Source organism: Berghia stephanieae, chromosome 5, assembly GCF_034508935.2.
Source record: "Berghia stephanieae isolate SIO BIC M18660-M18661 chromosome 5, UCSD_Bste_1.3, whole genome shotgun sequence".
NCBI lineage: Eukaryota > Metazoa > Mollusca > Gastropoda > Nudibranchia > Aeolidiidae > Berghia > Berghia stephanieae.
In genome coordinates, this window is record NC_088364.1 from 21540240 (window position 1) to 21552568 (window position 12329).

Genomic DNA, 12329 nt, shown 5'->3' on the forward strand with positions numbered 1-12329 from the left:
ATTTGCTTCAATTGTTCTGCTATGGATGGTTGACTTCTTGACAACTCATTCGGTTTAGATTCTTTGCATTTGAAAATGACATTGACATACAAATAATGGAGAATGCGCTCTCATAGTAATCCTTAGGAATCAATGAATACAGCTTTTCACCACTATCACTAGTTAGGGCTATGGTTTGTCACTAAGTGGGTGCCAAATAATCAGGGGAAAAGTCAGAGTGTGGGTTAAATATTTTTTTACAATCTAATTTCACTTTAGATAGATATCTAGAGTATTTTTCACAGGAATCATTCCAAAGAGTCCCGTACCCGTAGGCCATGCCACAGGGGCAAGATTATTCATTTTGGCAATCCAACCCAATGTAGTTGCAGCTTCTTAGAGATACGAGATGATTTCCAGCACAGGTTCTCAATGATCCTCTTCGCTGGACTCCGGTGTCATCTTTGACTTTGTTTCTTCGGGTTGCAGATTACCGTGAAGACAGAATGTGATGCTCGCCTTGTAATCATAGAAGATTTCTTGGTTTTTCAAATAGCTATCCAGTCTGTTCTTGAATGAGTTAAGTGAATCGAAGTGGCAATTCGGACCCGAGTCTGAATTGCTTCCCGTGGCAATTCGGACTCCCCCACAATACGCCTGCGCAATCACAGGAAGTGTTGGAAGTGGAAGCTGGGTCGAAAGTGAAGCGTGGTAGGGTGGAGGGAAGCTGCTCGTTCCCAGTTATAGTTGTCAGTTGGTAGGAGGAGGGCGAGTGAGCGAACAAGTCACGTTTTAGAACTCCTGAAGATGACTAACCTTCAAAAGCGGTGATCTATTATTCCCCTTTGTCTTACTTTTTTTTGGGTACTTTTTAATTGTAATTCTAGAACTTTTTACGATCCCGTTTCTCCCTTTTTACTGGCGATGATATGATCTAAATGTGTTGCAAGCAAGAAAAAACCCAAACAAAACAGATCTAAATATTCGTGGTCTTTGGGAGATTACAATTGTAGTCGCTATTGTTAACGTTAACAATCAATTTGCCCTCGCAAAGATAAAAGAGTGTCTTTGTGTAATGATTGGAATATTTATTTGATTTGCCATGAGCATGTTTCAAAAGATACATGCATGACATATCTATATATTTTGCCATTTGCGGTACAGCGAGGAAGGGAAAATAATATGACTTTGGGCATTCAGCGTTTTATTTAAAAGGCAATATGGGTAGGGCTTTGACAAAAGGCAGTATCTTAATTCTTTTTAAATTAAAAAAATATGCTGTTTTAATTCTAAATATAAAAGGATAGAGGCGATTCTTGGCAGCAAACCATGCAATAGAGCCCCGCCACTGGGGTAGGGGCAGACTACCGTCTAATACTAATATTCTTAGATAATACTGGACTAGGTGCCTATTAATAAAATAAGCACTGGTTGAATACGGAGAGAAAATTAATGATCAACTGGTAATGAGATTCGGGGGGGGGGGGGGGGGGGGGGGGGGGTAACCAGCGACTTCTCAAAAGTATACGATGGGGGTAACCCACAAACGACTGAGGCGCCGGACACAGGGGAGAACAGGGTAATACGAGATCAAAGAGAAAAAGCCGCCGGCTCTTGGGTTGCGGAAATGGTTGTTGTGGGGGGGGGGGGGGGGGGGGAAGTGTGTGTGTGTGTGTGATTATTCTGCTTTTGATGACTTAGAGATACTCATGAGTATGTGTGTTTACGAAGACCGAATTGTCACGGGAAGCAATTCAGACTCTGGGGTCCGATTGCCATGGGAGGCAATTCAGACTCGGGGTCCGAATTGCCATGGAAGGCAATTCAGACTCGGGGTCCGAATTGCCATGGGAGGCAATTCAGACTCGGGGTCCGAATTGCCATGGGAGGCAATTCAGACTCGGGGGTCCGAATTGCCATGGGAGGCAATTCAGACTCGGGGTCCGAATTGCCATGGGAAGCAATTCAGACTCGGGTCCGAATAGCCTTTTCCTATGTGAATTAGCACTGACAACTTTCTCTGGTAGACTGTTCCACACTTGAACCACTCTAACACCAAAACTTCATGTGATAAAGATTGACGCAGCTTGGTGTGGTGAGGTGGCATTGATTTATGTTTTATACTGGTCATGTTTTAAATAATTATAGAATATTGTGGATTATTGGTTGCTCTGACATTTTCAGGGATGCTGTTCCATTCACGAATAGAAATGGGGAAGAATGTTTGTGCACATTGATTCTGGAATATGGCAGTGCATTTTACTACAATACATTGATATCTATGACTATAGTTGACAAAGGCTGTGGTTATTTGGACGAGTCTGAATAGCCTCCTATGGCTATTCGGACTCAAACACTTTTTTCACAACTTAACACGATGTGCAAATAAAATCAGGACAAAATAATACATATTCTGAAAGTTTTAGACAGGTAACGATCCTATAGTCCAAAATAGGGGTAGGCAGCTGAGTCACTCTGATACGGAAAAAAATAGAATTTCTTCTGAGTTCTTCTTCTGCTTCTAGCGGTTCCACCCTCTGCCCACTGCCTACACTGTGTTCCCCTTGTTTGTATACGTGCATTGGAGTTTGAGTCCGAATTGCCACTTCTGTTAACAAAATCAGCATCAAAAGATTTCCTGACATTTTAAACAACTTTGATAACGTCACATGATATTGAAAATGTTACTCTATGTATTTTCCTCTCAAGGGTTTTCCTCCAGATTATCCATCTGGGTTCTGATCTCTCTGATCTCTCATTTCTGAACAACTTATTCCTGACATATCTTGGATTTATATTCCTGACATATCATGGAATTATAATGGCCAAATTTAAATCGAATACAGATTCGACGGTCCTAGGAATGAGGGAAGTAAAATGGGAAATGTTTTCTTGACAGAAGTTTTACTTTCTGATGCACACAAATTGTAGAGAAAATGTGCCTAAAATTTATAATTACTCGGAGGATTCTGGCTTTTAAAAAAATAAAGAATATGTTTTCTTTCAAAATAACATGAAAATAAAATAGTTGTGTTAAAGTATAAAACCTTTGTGGCATTATGTGAACAGCACACTATCACAATTGGCTAAAGCTCTATTCGCTATCAAAATTATAGCATATTGATAGCAACTGGAAGTAGATGACTTAAGAGAAAACGGGATCATTTGACACAGACAGCCAAAGAAATCATTTAAAAAACTTGATCAAATTATAGCAATGAGGCGAGTGAACCTGAAAAGATGTTTTCTTTATTTTATTATTCTTGTAATAATATTCAATGGAGCGAGGATTATATTTGATAATGAAAAAGAAGATGACCACATATTTAAATTGGATTTCACAAGTGAGGATCGTAACTGGTTACTCAGTTTGAAGACGTCCAGATCGAAGGAACTTCCAACAGTTGTTGTTGAAGAACACTATGAAGGTTTGTATGTTTAATATCTAGTTAATGGCTCCCAAGGAAAGTAGTCCTTCAGGGCCATTAGGCCCTTAGAGTCAGAGTTTATTCAGGTTTTTAAAGCTTGAAACGGCCAATAGCAATTGCTTGCTATCCTTTGGATAGGATGCTAGACTCTTGCAAAGTACTATCTGCCAAATCTAACAGCCCCAGCTACCCATTCACTGCTGGATAGACAAGGGATCTGATCTTCTAAGGAATTTGTTACTGGTTTCTTCTTTTTTTCCCCCTTAGTCCACCTAACAATGGTCACGGTACAGCATGGTTCAGCGGTATGGTCTTTGCCTCTTACCTGAAAGGTACAAAGTTCGAGTACCCACTGTGCTGTGTGGCCTTGAGCAAGTCACCTTGTCCTAGATCATTTTGCTGCGCTGCGCTGCTGTTGATGCCTGGGTTATTCCAGTCTTCCCTTGGAATAGTCCTTAAAGATAAATTTCCCTTATTACCCATATGAGGTGAATAAAGGGAATTTTAGGTTGTTTTTTTAAAATAGATTTTTTAAAGTTGGGTTGCTGGTTCGGTAAGATCTGCCAGAGATTGCATTATTAATGAAACTGTCTTATCATCCAAAGGTTAGGAAGCAGTTGTTAATGTGCTAACTAGGATAAACACGGAACTTATGACTTTGAAGGACTACTTAACGTTTTTAATGATAAAATGTAAATGACATGCAGCTGAAATTAAAGTATCTAGATAAATTAATAAATTTACCATCAACACCTTAAGCTACAATGTTATGTGTCAAAAAAATATATATCCAAAAAAAATATCACAATTTGTTTTGGCTTTTTTGTTATCTTATTGGTACCGTAGTCTACAGTTTTACATTTACACTTAGTCAAAGGCCAAAGCTACTTGACACTTAGTTTACATATGCCAAAACAACAAATTGAATATACAAACATAGAGTATGATGGACTACTTATTTATTACTGTGGTTTATAATGAACAGTGCCATTAAAAAAATTATTTTTGAAACAGTGAGTTGCAAAATGTGTAGTCTGGGTAACAGTAACAAACCCCCCCCCCCCCCCCCCCACCCCACCAAAAAAAGAAGACAAAAGAAAAGAATGAAAAGGTTTGGATAATAATAGAAAGAATTTTAAAAACTTGTCATTTTACAATTTACAGGTTGGAAACACTCCAAGTAACTTACATCAATAATAACGATTTATTCAATGTTTGGGTTTCCCACCCTGTCATTTGAATACTGACAAGATTTGGTGCCTCATAGATAACATTAGTTTCCTCTCAAATATTATTCCATATTGAAGTTAAAATGCCATAATTGTTTGCTTTATCCTGTGCCACACATATTCATGTTCAGACTCTGTGATATTACTCAACCTTAACTGACCAACTCTGTTTGTAAATCAACATTGCGCAAAAGTATTCCTATGTCAGGATGATTTATGTACTGAAAATTGAATTTATGATCAGAAATATGAGACCTGGATTAAATTTATTTGTTTTATTGAGAAGAGCAAAATCCTTATTCGAAGTGGCCATTGATCAGTATTAACAAATGGGGGCTCGCACCTGTTGGTCAGTACTGATGGATGTGCCCTAGCGCCTGTTCATCAGTATACTGACAAATGCCAGAATGTCTGGATTGATGCAAAAGAGTGTCAAACAAGTCATAGGACTCCGAAAAATGCCAATTAAAAAACAAAAGCATCAATACAAATAATTTATCTAGATTTCTTATTAAACAAATAAAATTATATGGTGGTCTTTGACAAATGTCAAAATTTTAAGACCAATTTTTCAATCCCACGATTAATGCCAAATTTGTTAGATTTTGCATTACAAAATGTCAGATATCAGCCTCATTTTTATAAGTTTTGCCTGGATATTTTCACTTGCTGGCTTGTTAAAAGTTCTATAAATATTCAAGAGATTTTGAAGTTATCAGAATATTAGAGTAACTGAATGGAATAATTTATCACTGACAAATAGGTGTTAGGAGAATGTATTTATCAGCACTGTTAAACAAGCACTAGGGTACATCCATCAGTACTAAACCAATAGGTATTAATACCAATACCCGTTACCGGCCAGGACTGAAAAATAGCCCTGGTCATACTTATTTTTCATATTTTGGATTATTTGAACTTTAATGATCTAAATTAACTATATCTCCTTCACCCCATCATAAAATACCAGCTTTAGGTGATGGGTCTCATTGTGGCATGATGAAACCACAGCATACGGGGATGCACAAACTACTATTAGAGTCTTGATTATTTTACACATCAACTGTGCTGCAATGTTAGAAATCACAGATGATGCACCTCAATTGTGATTATCACTTTCTTTATTATAGTGCAATTCGTAATAAGAAAATTCAAGATTTAACTTTGAGAAAAAAGATGACATGTTTTTTTTAGAAAACAATAAAAAGAATTAAAGAAATGCTGAATTACGTTTGCTCTTAATTATTTTGTGTTAAAGCTTGACCTTTATGTTATCAGTTATTCAACAGATGACCTCATAAATGTTTTAAACATGCCTTTAAAGTTAAAGTTCATTGGTTTGAACCATTATTAAGTTTTTGAAACAAATTTTGCCTGTCCTCAACTTTTACAAATATCACACAGCAGTTCTGTTTCATGTGTTTTTCTTTCTTTTTTTTTTGTTTCAGTATTGCAGTACTGGTTTCAAGCTGCTGAGCTTGATTTCATTCCAAGGTCAAAAAATATTTTGGTGAGTCTTTATTTCAAAGTTCAAGCTTTGTTCTCATAATTTCTCTGACCTACAAAAATCATTTCTCTGCTACTGATGTATTGTACTCGTACAAAGGGAGTTAAAATGCGGCTATCAACATACTTTAAAAGAGAACTTACTTTAAACTTACGCATTTTTTTTCACTGTGGATACATATAATTATGAATATAAAGCCATCCCAGAAAAGAAAAAAAAGAAAAAAAATTTAAATCGTCAGATAAAAAGAAAATGAAAAATTAATTTCAGTCAGCAATGAATAATAATATCTTAAACCAGTTTGCAGATCTTCTCATAATCCCTTGACAGAAAATCCCTAAAACTAAGTCGTCTATATGATTTTTAGCCTTTCATATTCCAGCTAGCTGTGGAACCAATTAAGCACCACAAAAAAACTGTCAGTCAGACTTTTAGTAACTTAAAAAGATCTCTCAAAATGATTTTTTTTCGATCTATCAACACTTATTTATTTATTTTTTTATTTATTTATTTATTTATTTATTTGTTTATTTATTTATTTGTTTATTTATTTATTTATTTATTTATTTTATGTGACTATACATATATTTTCTTTTATTAGCTGTTTGATTTTGGATCGCTCTTGTAAAGCGCCACTGAGTATTGTAAATTTGTATTGGCGCTATATAAATTAATCATTATTTTACAGAAAAGGAAGACTGAGTGTTTTGGTTTTCTTTTTGCTATGTCTGCACTACAAAACTTTTCAGAATGAAAATGATAGCCTCATTACAAATTTTATTAATGCTTCTTTTCTTTGCCAGCTCCATATTGATGGCCATGTTGATGGTGCCATCCCATACGACGATTATAGCATTCCACGGTTCAGGTCACCTCGTGATTCAGACGAGATTTACATCATGATGCAACGTAATGACATGTTTCTTGTGGTAAGTTCCATTTTGATTTTAGGAGAAAAATGTGCAAATCGAGTTGTTTGAAACTCATACAGTGGTGATCACCCTACAGTGGTGATCCCCTGAATGCCTGGTGGTTGGGAAGCAGGCAAAATGGGCATTTAGGCTGAAGAGGCATTGAGATGCATTTGGTCAAGAGTAAGATGAATAAACATGAACGTTTATATGAAGTATTTCAACTAATTTAATATGATTGTTCTGGTCCTAAATGTTTCATTTTTTTTCAAAGAGTACAAGTTGTCTGCTTGGCATTCCTTTTGTACCAACACTTAAAAACATTGGGCACTGTCTTAAGCTTTTCATTCACATCTCCTGTGATTGGGGTTAATATCTTTTAAATGCCTTACCAGGTTCAGAGTTTTTTTTATTATTGTTACCCACCCACTCATTGACTACACTCAGCATTGCTTGACTACATTACAAGACATGATAATGTATCGCTCGAGGGCCAACATTTTTACAGACATGATGTTGCTGCCAATGCTGTCAGATAAAGAATGAAGACTTTTTACGTTTACTCTCCCTCCCTCCCTCCCTCTCTCTCTCTCTCTCTCTCTCTCTCTTTCTCTCTCTCTCTCTCTCTCTCTCTCTCTCTCTCTCTCTCTCTCTCTATCTCTCTCTCTCTGTGTTACATGAGTTTGGTTCGTTGTGTGTTGTTGCTTGTTGAAGTGGCTCCTTAAGTTTGTAGTTGATTAATAAGTGCTTCCGGCGATGTGGACAACTATTGTACATCTCATTTTTCGTGTTGAGTGTGGCTTCAAGAGGTTGTTTGATTATAGTATATTTCTCTTCCAGGCATAAGCTACATTGTTTTGATGATGGTGTGTATCCTGTTGCTTTTGATATAATTTTCCATGAAATGTTGTGGTCTAGTTTGTTGTCTTTTAATTTCCAAATATGTTCGCTGAGTTTTGTGGATGTTTTTTTGTTAGTGTTTCTAAATGTTGAGGTGTGGAGGTTGTATCTTGTAATTGAAATTATTTTCCGTTAGTCCTACATATTTTTCTTGCTTGTTTGTTTTAGTTTCGGTGACTGTGGCTTGGTAAATTAAACTTGATTCTAAACATTGTTTGTTTAGTGGGCAATGTTCCTTATTTCTGCAGTTGCATTTTCTGGTGGGTGGGTTTTGCTCTTGTCAGTGGTTTATTAATATTTTTTTGTTGTGGCTTGAACTTATTTGTTCTATGTTACACGAGTAGCTTATTTTTATGGTATTCCTGTTGATAATTTTATCTAGCTTGTGGTTTTTTGGAAAGTGTGTATCAATTAACTTCAGGAACTGCTGTCCAATGTTTGTGCTGACGTTTTAGTCGAAAGGTGGGTTGAACCAAGTAATATGTCATTTTCTTGTTTTGCGTTCTTCACTTGTGTGTTGAGGTTTATATGAGAGGGGGCGTCTGTGTATTCAAATGGTGTGTTGTATCCGCTTTTTGTGAGTGCTTCTTTGTAGGGGGTGGCTGCGACGTTGAATATCTCTCTGTTTTCCGAAAGTTTGCTCACCCTCAGTGCTATGCTTTTTGGTATGTTTTCAATGACGGAACTGGGGTGGTTGCTGTTTTTATTAATGTAGCTAATGGTGTTATTTGGTTTTCTGAACGGTTGGAATGAATTGGATTTTATGTTGAATGTGATGTTGAGGAAGTCAACTGTTTTTTTGTTTGCTTCTATCATGATTTTCAAATTGTTGTTTTGGAATATTTTGCAGATTTGTTTTTTGATGTTTTAGTTCGCTCTTGGTCGTTTGTTGGTTATAGTGAGTCCGTCATCTCTATAGATGTCGATGTATGTGTGTGTATGTTGCGGTTGTGACATGATGTAGAGTCCGACCAGTTCGCATGTTTCAGCACCGTCGAACGAACCCATATATATATAATATATATATTGTCTGGGGCCCTATTATGAAAAGAAATAAAGATAAACTTGAGATAGTACACAGGAGAGCAGCGCGTTTTGCATTAGGCAATTTCAAAACCACTGACAGTGTGACACAGATGGTTCAAACATTGCATTGGACAACTTTGGAACAACGTAGGAAGCAATCCAAACTGACACAATGCTCTATTGCGTATTTCACAAACTTGTAGCAATACCACAGAACAACCTTCATCCAGCAACAACAAGATCAAGAACAAGGGGACACAATCTAAGATTCACAGTGCCATGTTCCCGAATACAAAGCCATGAACAGTCGTTCTTCCCCTCTTCTATATGCATGTGGAACAATCTACCACTCAAATACATCCTGAAATATAAAACATCAAGATGCTTATATTTGCGACAATACACCAGAGGTGGTTTGCAAATTAAGAGAAGAAATATATATAGAATAGGGTTATTAAGATCTTGTAATTATTTTATATATTTGCATACTGTAATGCTTTGTAGTATACTGTATAATTTTGGTGAGTGCGAATAGTTTGGATTCAGTATTCATTGTAAAGAATGTGGTGGGCAAGTAAGAAGCTTTTAAAATCTAGATCATTATTATCAGAAATTTATGATTCAGTTGACCATTTACATACTCAAATTTATTTAGTTATAATTTTATAGTGAGTTAGTTTAAGAAGCAAATTACTATATTATCATTATTATTATTATTATTATTATTATTATTATTATTATTATTATTATTATTATGATGATGATGATGATGATGATGATGATGATGATGATGATGATGATGATGATGATGATGATGATGATGATGATGAAAACTAAAGCCTGCCTTCTTGCTCATAATGAAGTTTTTTCATTTTAACTTGTAAACTACATCAGAGAAAGATGTGTAAATTTATTTGTTATAGTTGTTTGACTACCATATAATTTAAGTTTTTATTTCATCATAATTACCAACAGGCTGCTGTCATAACAGGATTCATTGACCATGTGATCTGGGTGTGGCCCACATGGGATGGGCCCAATCATGATGGCGAAGACTGGTCACAGTTAAAATACAAGGTGGAGATTGGAATTTCTGATCCATCTCTTTGTTTTTGCTGGATGGCATTTGAATCTAAAGGTGCTCCCTGGAATTGCCATATTCGGAATACTACTTGTACTGAAGCCAGTGATTGTCCAAAAATTGCAAGAAATAAGTGTGTTATTCACTCACGAGTCGTGCTAGAAGTTATCAGTGAATCATTGGCCAGTTCCATCCTTGCCAAGGAAAAATGGCCTGAAGGCAAAGGACTTATCCTTGATATTGATGAAGATTTTTTTGGTTGCTGGAGCGATGTCATTCCTTTGTATGAGGCAGGTTTAACCCAAAACAACCTGGACGTGATATCACATATGGTGTCATCTTTGTTTTGTGCTTCAAGTGCTACGGAAGAAGCTGTAGTGGATCGAGTGTATGTTGGCATTTTAGCTTTCATCCGATCACTAAAATTTAGGAGTTGTGTAGTTCAGAATGAAGTAAATCAGGGTGCTGGATGTTATCGTTTAATTGATATTGAAAATTTCCTCATTGAAAATGACAAGGATATTATCTCTTTTATCAAATCAAGACAGACAACTAACATTTTTTGTACTGCTGAAGAAAAAGTAGAGGGATTAGTTTTCCAAAGCTTGTTTCATTACCTTTTGAATTTTTCTATCGAGCAATTAGACTTATTACAGCAATTGGGAGTTTGTTTAGGGGTGTCACCATCTTCACCAAACTACCCGACTGATGGTAAATTTCATGTGTGCCATGGCGAGAACATTCCAAACAAAACTCTTGTTCCTTTTCATATGCCTACTGAAGAGGAAATAGATTTTCGTGTATTAAGGTTCAAACAGATCATAACATCAGCTGGTAAACCACCCAACATAATTACCATCAGTAGGTCTGTACGGGACGGTTACACACCCAAGCATTTCTCTAACATGATTGAATCAAGATTAATCGATAATATATCCAAGACCTACAGGAGAATGGATATTAATGGAGTGTATTATGATGCAAATCTCCTTGGTGGAAAAAAAGGTTGGCATGGAAGATCTCAACCTTTAGTGCCATACTTTCTTGGACAATTAGGGTATAAAGGGTTATTAAGAAAATTTTTGCCTCATATTATTTAATTTATTTAATTAAAGACTGTATATTCTAAGTATATATTCCAAGAAATGAAATATTCTTTCAGATTGTCACAAAGTCAACTTTTAAGGTGATCAAAATAAATAAATTCTTGGTCACATGTAGAAAAAGAACAAAGCAAAAAAAGTAGTGCTGACAGGAAAGATAGAAGAGAGGCTAGTAGAGGAAGGCCTAAACGATATGTAAGAAGCCTTGGTAGGTGGATCACAAGTGGGCATATGAGTGAGAGATGTGAATATTTTGAAGAGGGATGATGACATTAGGAAAAATTGTAGAGACATGATGTGCCATATCTGCAAGACTCAGCACTTGATTATTTGATTAATTTTCTAGTATTTCAAAGCATATTGTATTAGTTATATTGTAAATATTCACATTGATCATTTTTTTTCCAGATATGCGCGGATATAGGGTATTTTTAAAGAAATAGATATTTGATGTCTTGTCAATCATATGCAGTCTCAAATAGTTTGTTACCCTGTTTGTATGCTAAACTATGTTTTCAACGAAATATGAAGATATTTTGGACTTGCAACGATTTAAAAAAAAATATAAATAATAATGATAATAATATGATAATAATAATGATAATAATAATAACAATAATAATAATAATAATAATAATAATAATAATAACAACAACAACAACAACAACAACAACAACAACAACAACAACAACAACAACAACAACAACAACAACAACAACAACAACACCAACAACAACAACAACAACAACAATGATAATGATAATGATAATGATAATAATGATAATAATGATAATGATAATAATAATAATAATAATAATAATAATAATAATAATAATAATAATATCGATAATGATAATAATTGTAATAATTATAGTAATAATGATGATGACGATGACGACGATGATAATGATGATGATGATGTTGATGATGAAGATGTTAATTATAATGAATATAATGGCTAGGCCTATAGATGCCACTATCTATTTTCAGAGTTTTGTGAAGAATACAAATCCAGACATTAAATCATATCAATAATAAGGAATCCGTCATCAAAAATGTAGGCCTGAAAGTAAGGTCTGAGGTTTGATTCTCAGCTTGAGTTGACCATTGTTTTTGTTTAGATGACCTTTATTGATCAATTCTTATCTTATGGAAGCATACCGTT

At 35.4% G+C, this 12329-nt stretch overlaps 2 protein-coding genes across 3 annotated transcripts in view; one reads left to right on the forward strand and one right to left on the reverse strand.

The window, feature by feature from the left end:
- LOC144972596 (uncharacterized) overlaps positions 1-12329 on the reverse strand; it is a 277443-nt gene that overhangs the window by 132658 nt on the left and 132456 nt on the right. The gene's annotated exons all lie outside the window — the stretch shown is intronic.
- On the forward strand, positions 14-11207 carry LOC144972594 (UPF0489 protein C5orf22 homolog). 2 transcript variants are annotated; one of them, XM_078913993.1, is made up of 5 exons: positions 14-219; positions 3096-3407; positions 6085-6146; positions 6947-7072; positions 9956-11207. In XM_078913993.1, the coding sequence occupies exons 2-5, from the start codon at positions 3197-3199 to the stop codon at positions 11159-11161; spliced, it is 1605 nt and encodes a 534-aa protein (XP_078770119.1). In that variant the 5' UTR covers positions 14-219; positions 3096-3196; the 3' UTR covers positions 11162-11207. The 2 variants fall into 2 exon arrangements, with proteins under 2 accessions (XP_078770119.1, XP_078770120.1); XM_078913994.1 differs by having other exon boundaries at positions 14-52.

What these genes read in the sequence shown, in the direction of transcription:
- LOC144972594 (XM_078913993.1), top strand. Translation starts at nt 3,197, where the DNA reads ATGAGGCGAGTGAACCTGAAAAGATGTTTTCTTTATTTTATTATTCTT. An exon ending in TGTTGAAGAACACTATGAAG is followed by an intron (nt 3,408 to 6,084) that starts GTTTGTATGTTT and finishes TTTTTGTTTCAG; the next exon opens with TATTGCAGTACTGGTTTCAA. An exon ending in GTAATGACATGTTTCTTGTG is followed by an intron (nt 7,073 to 9,955) that starts GTAAGTTCCATT and finishes AATTACCAACAG; the next exon opens with GCTGCTGTCATAACAGGATT.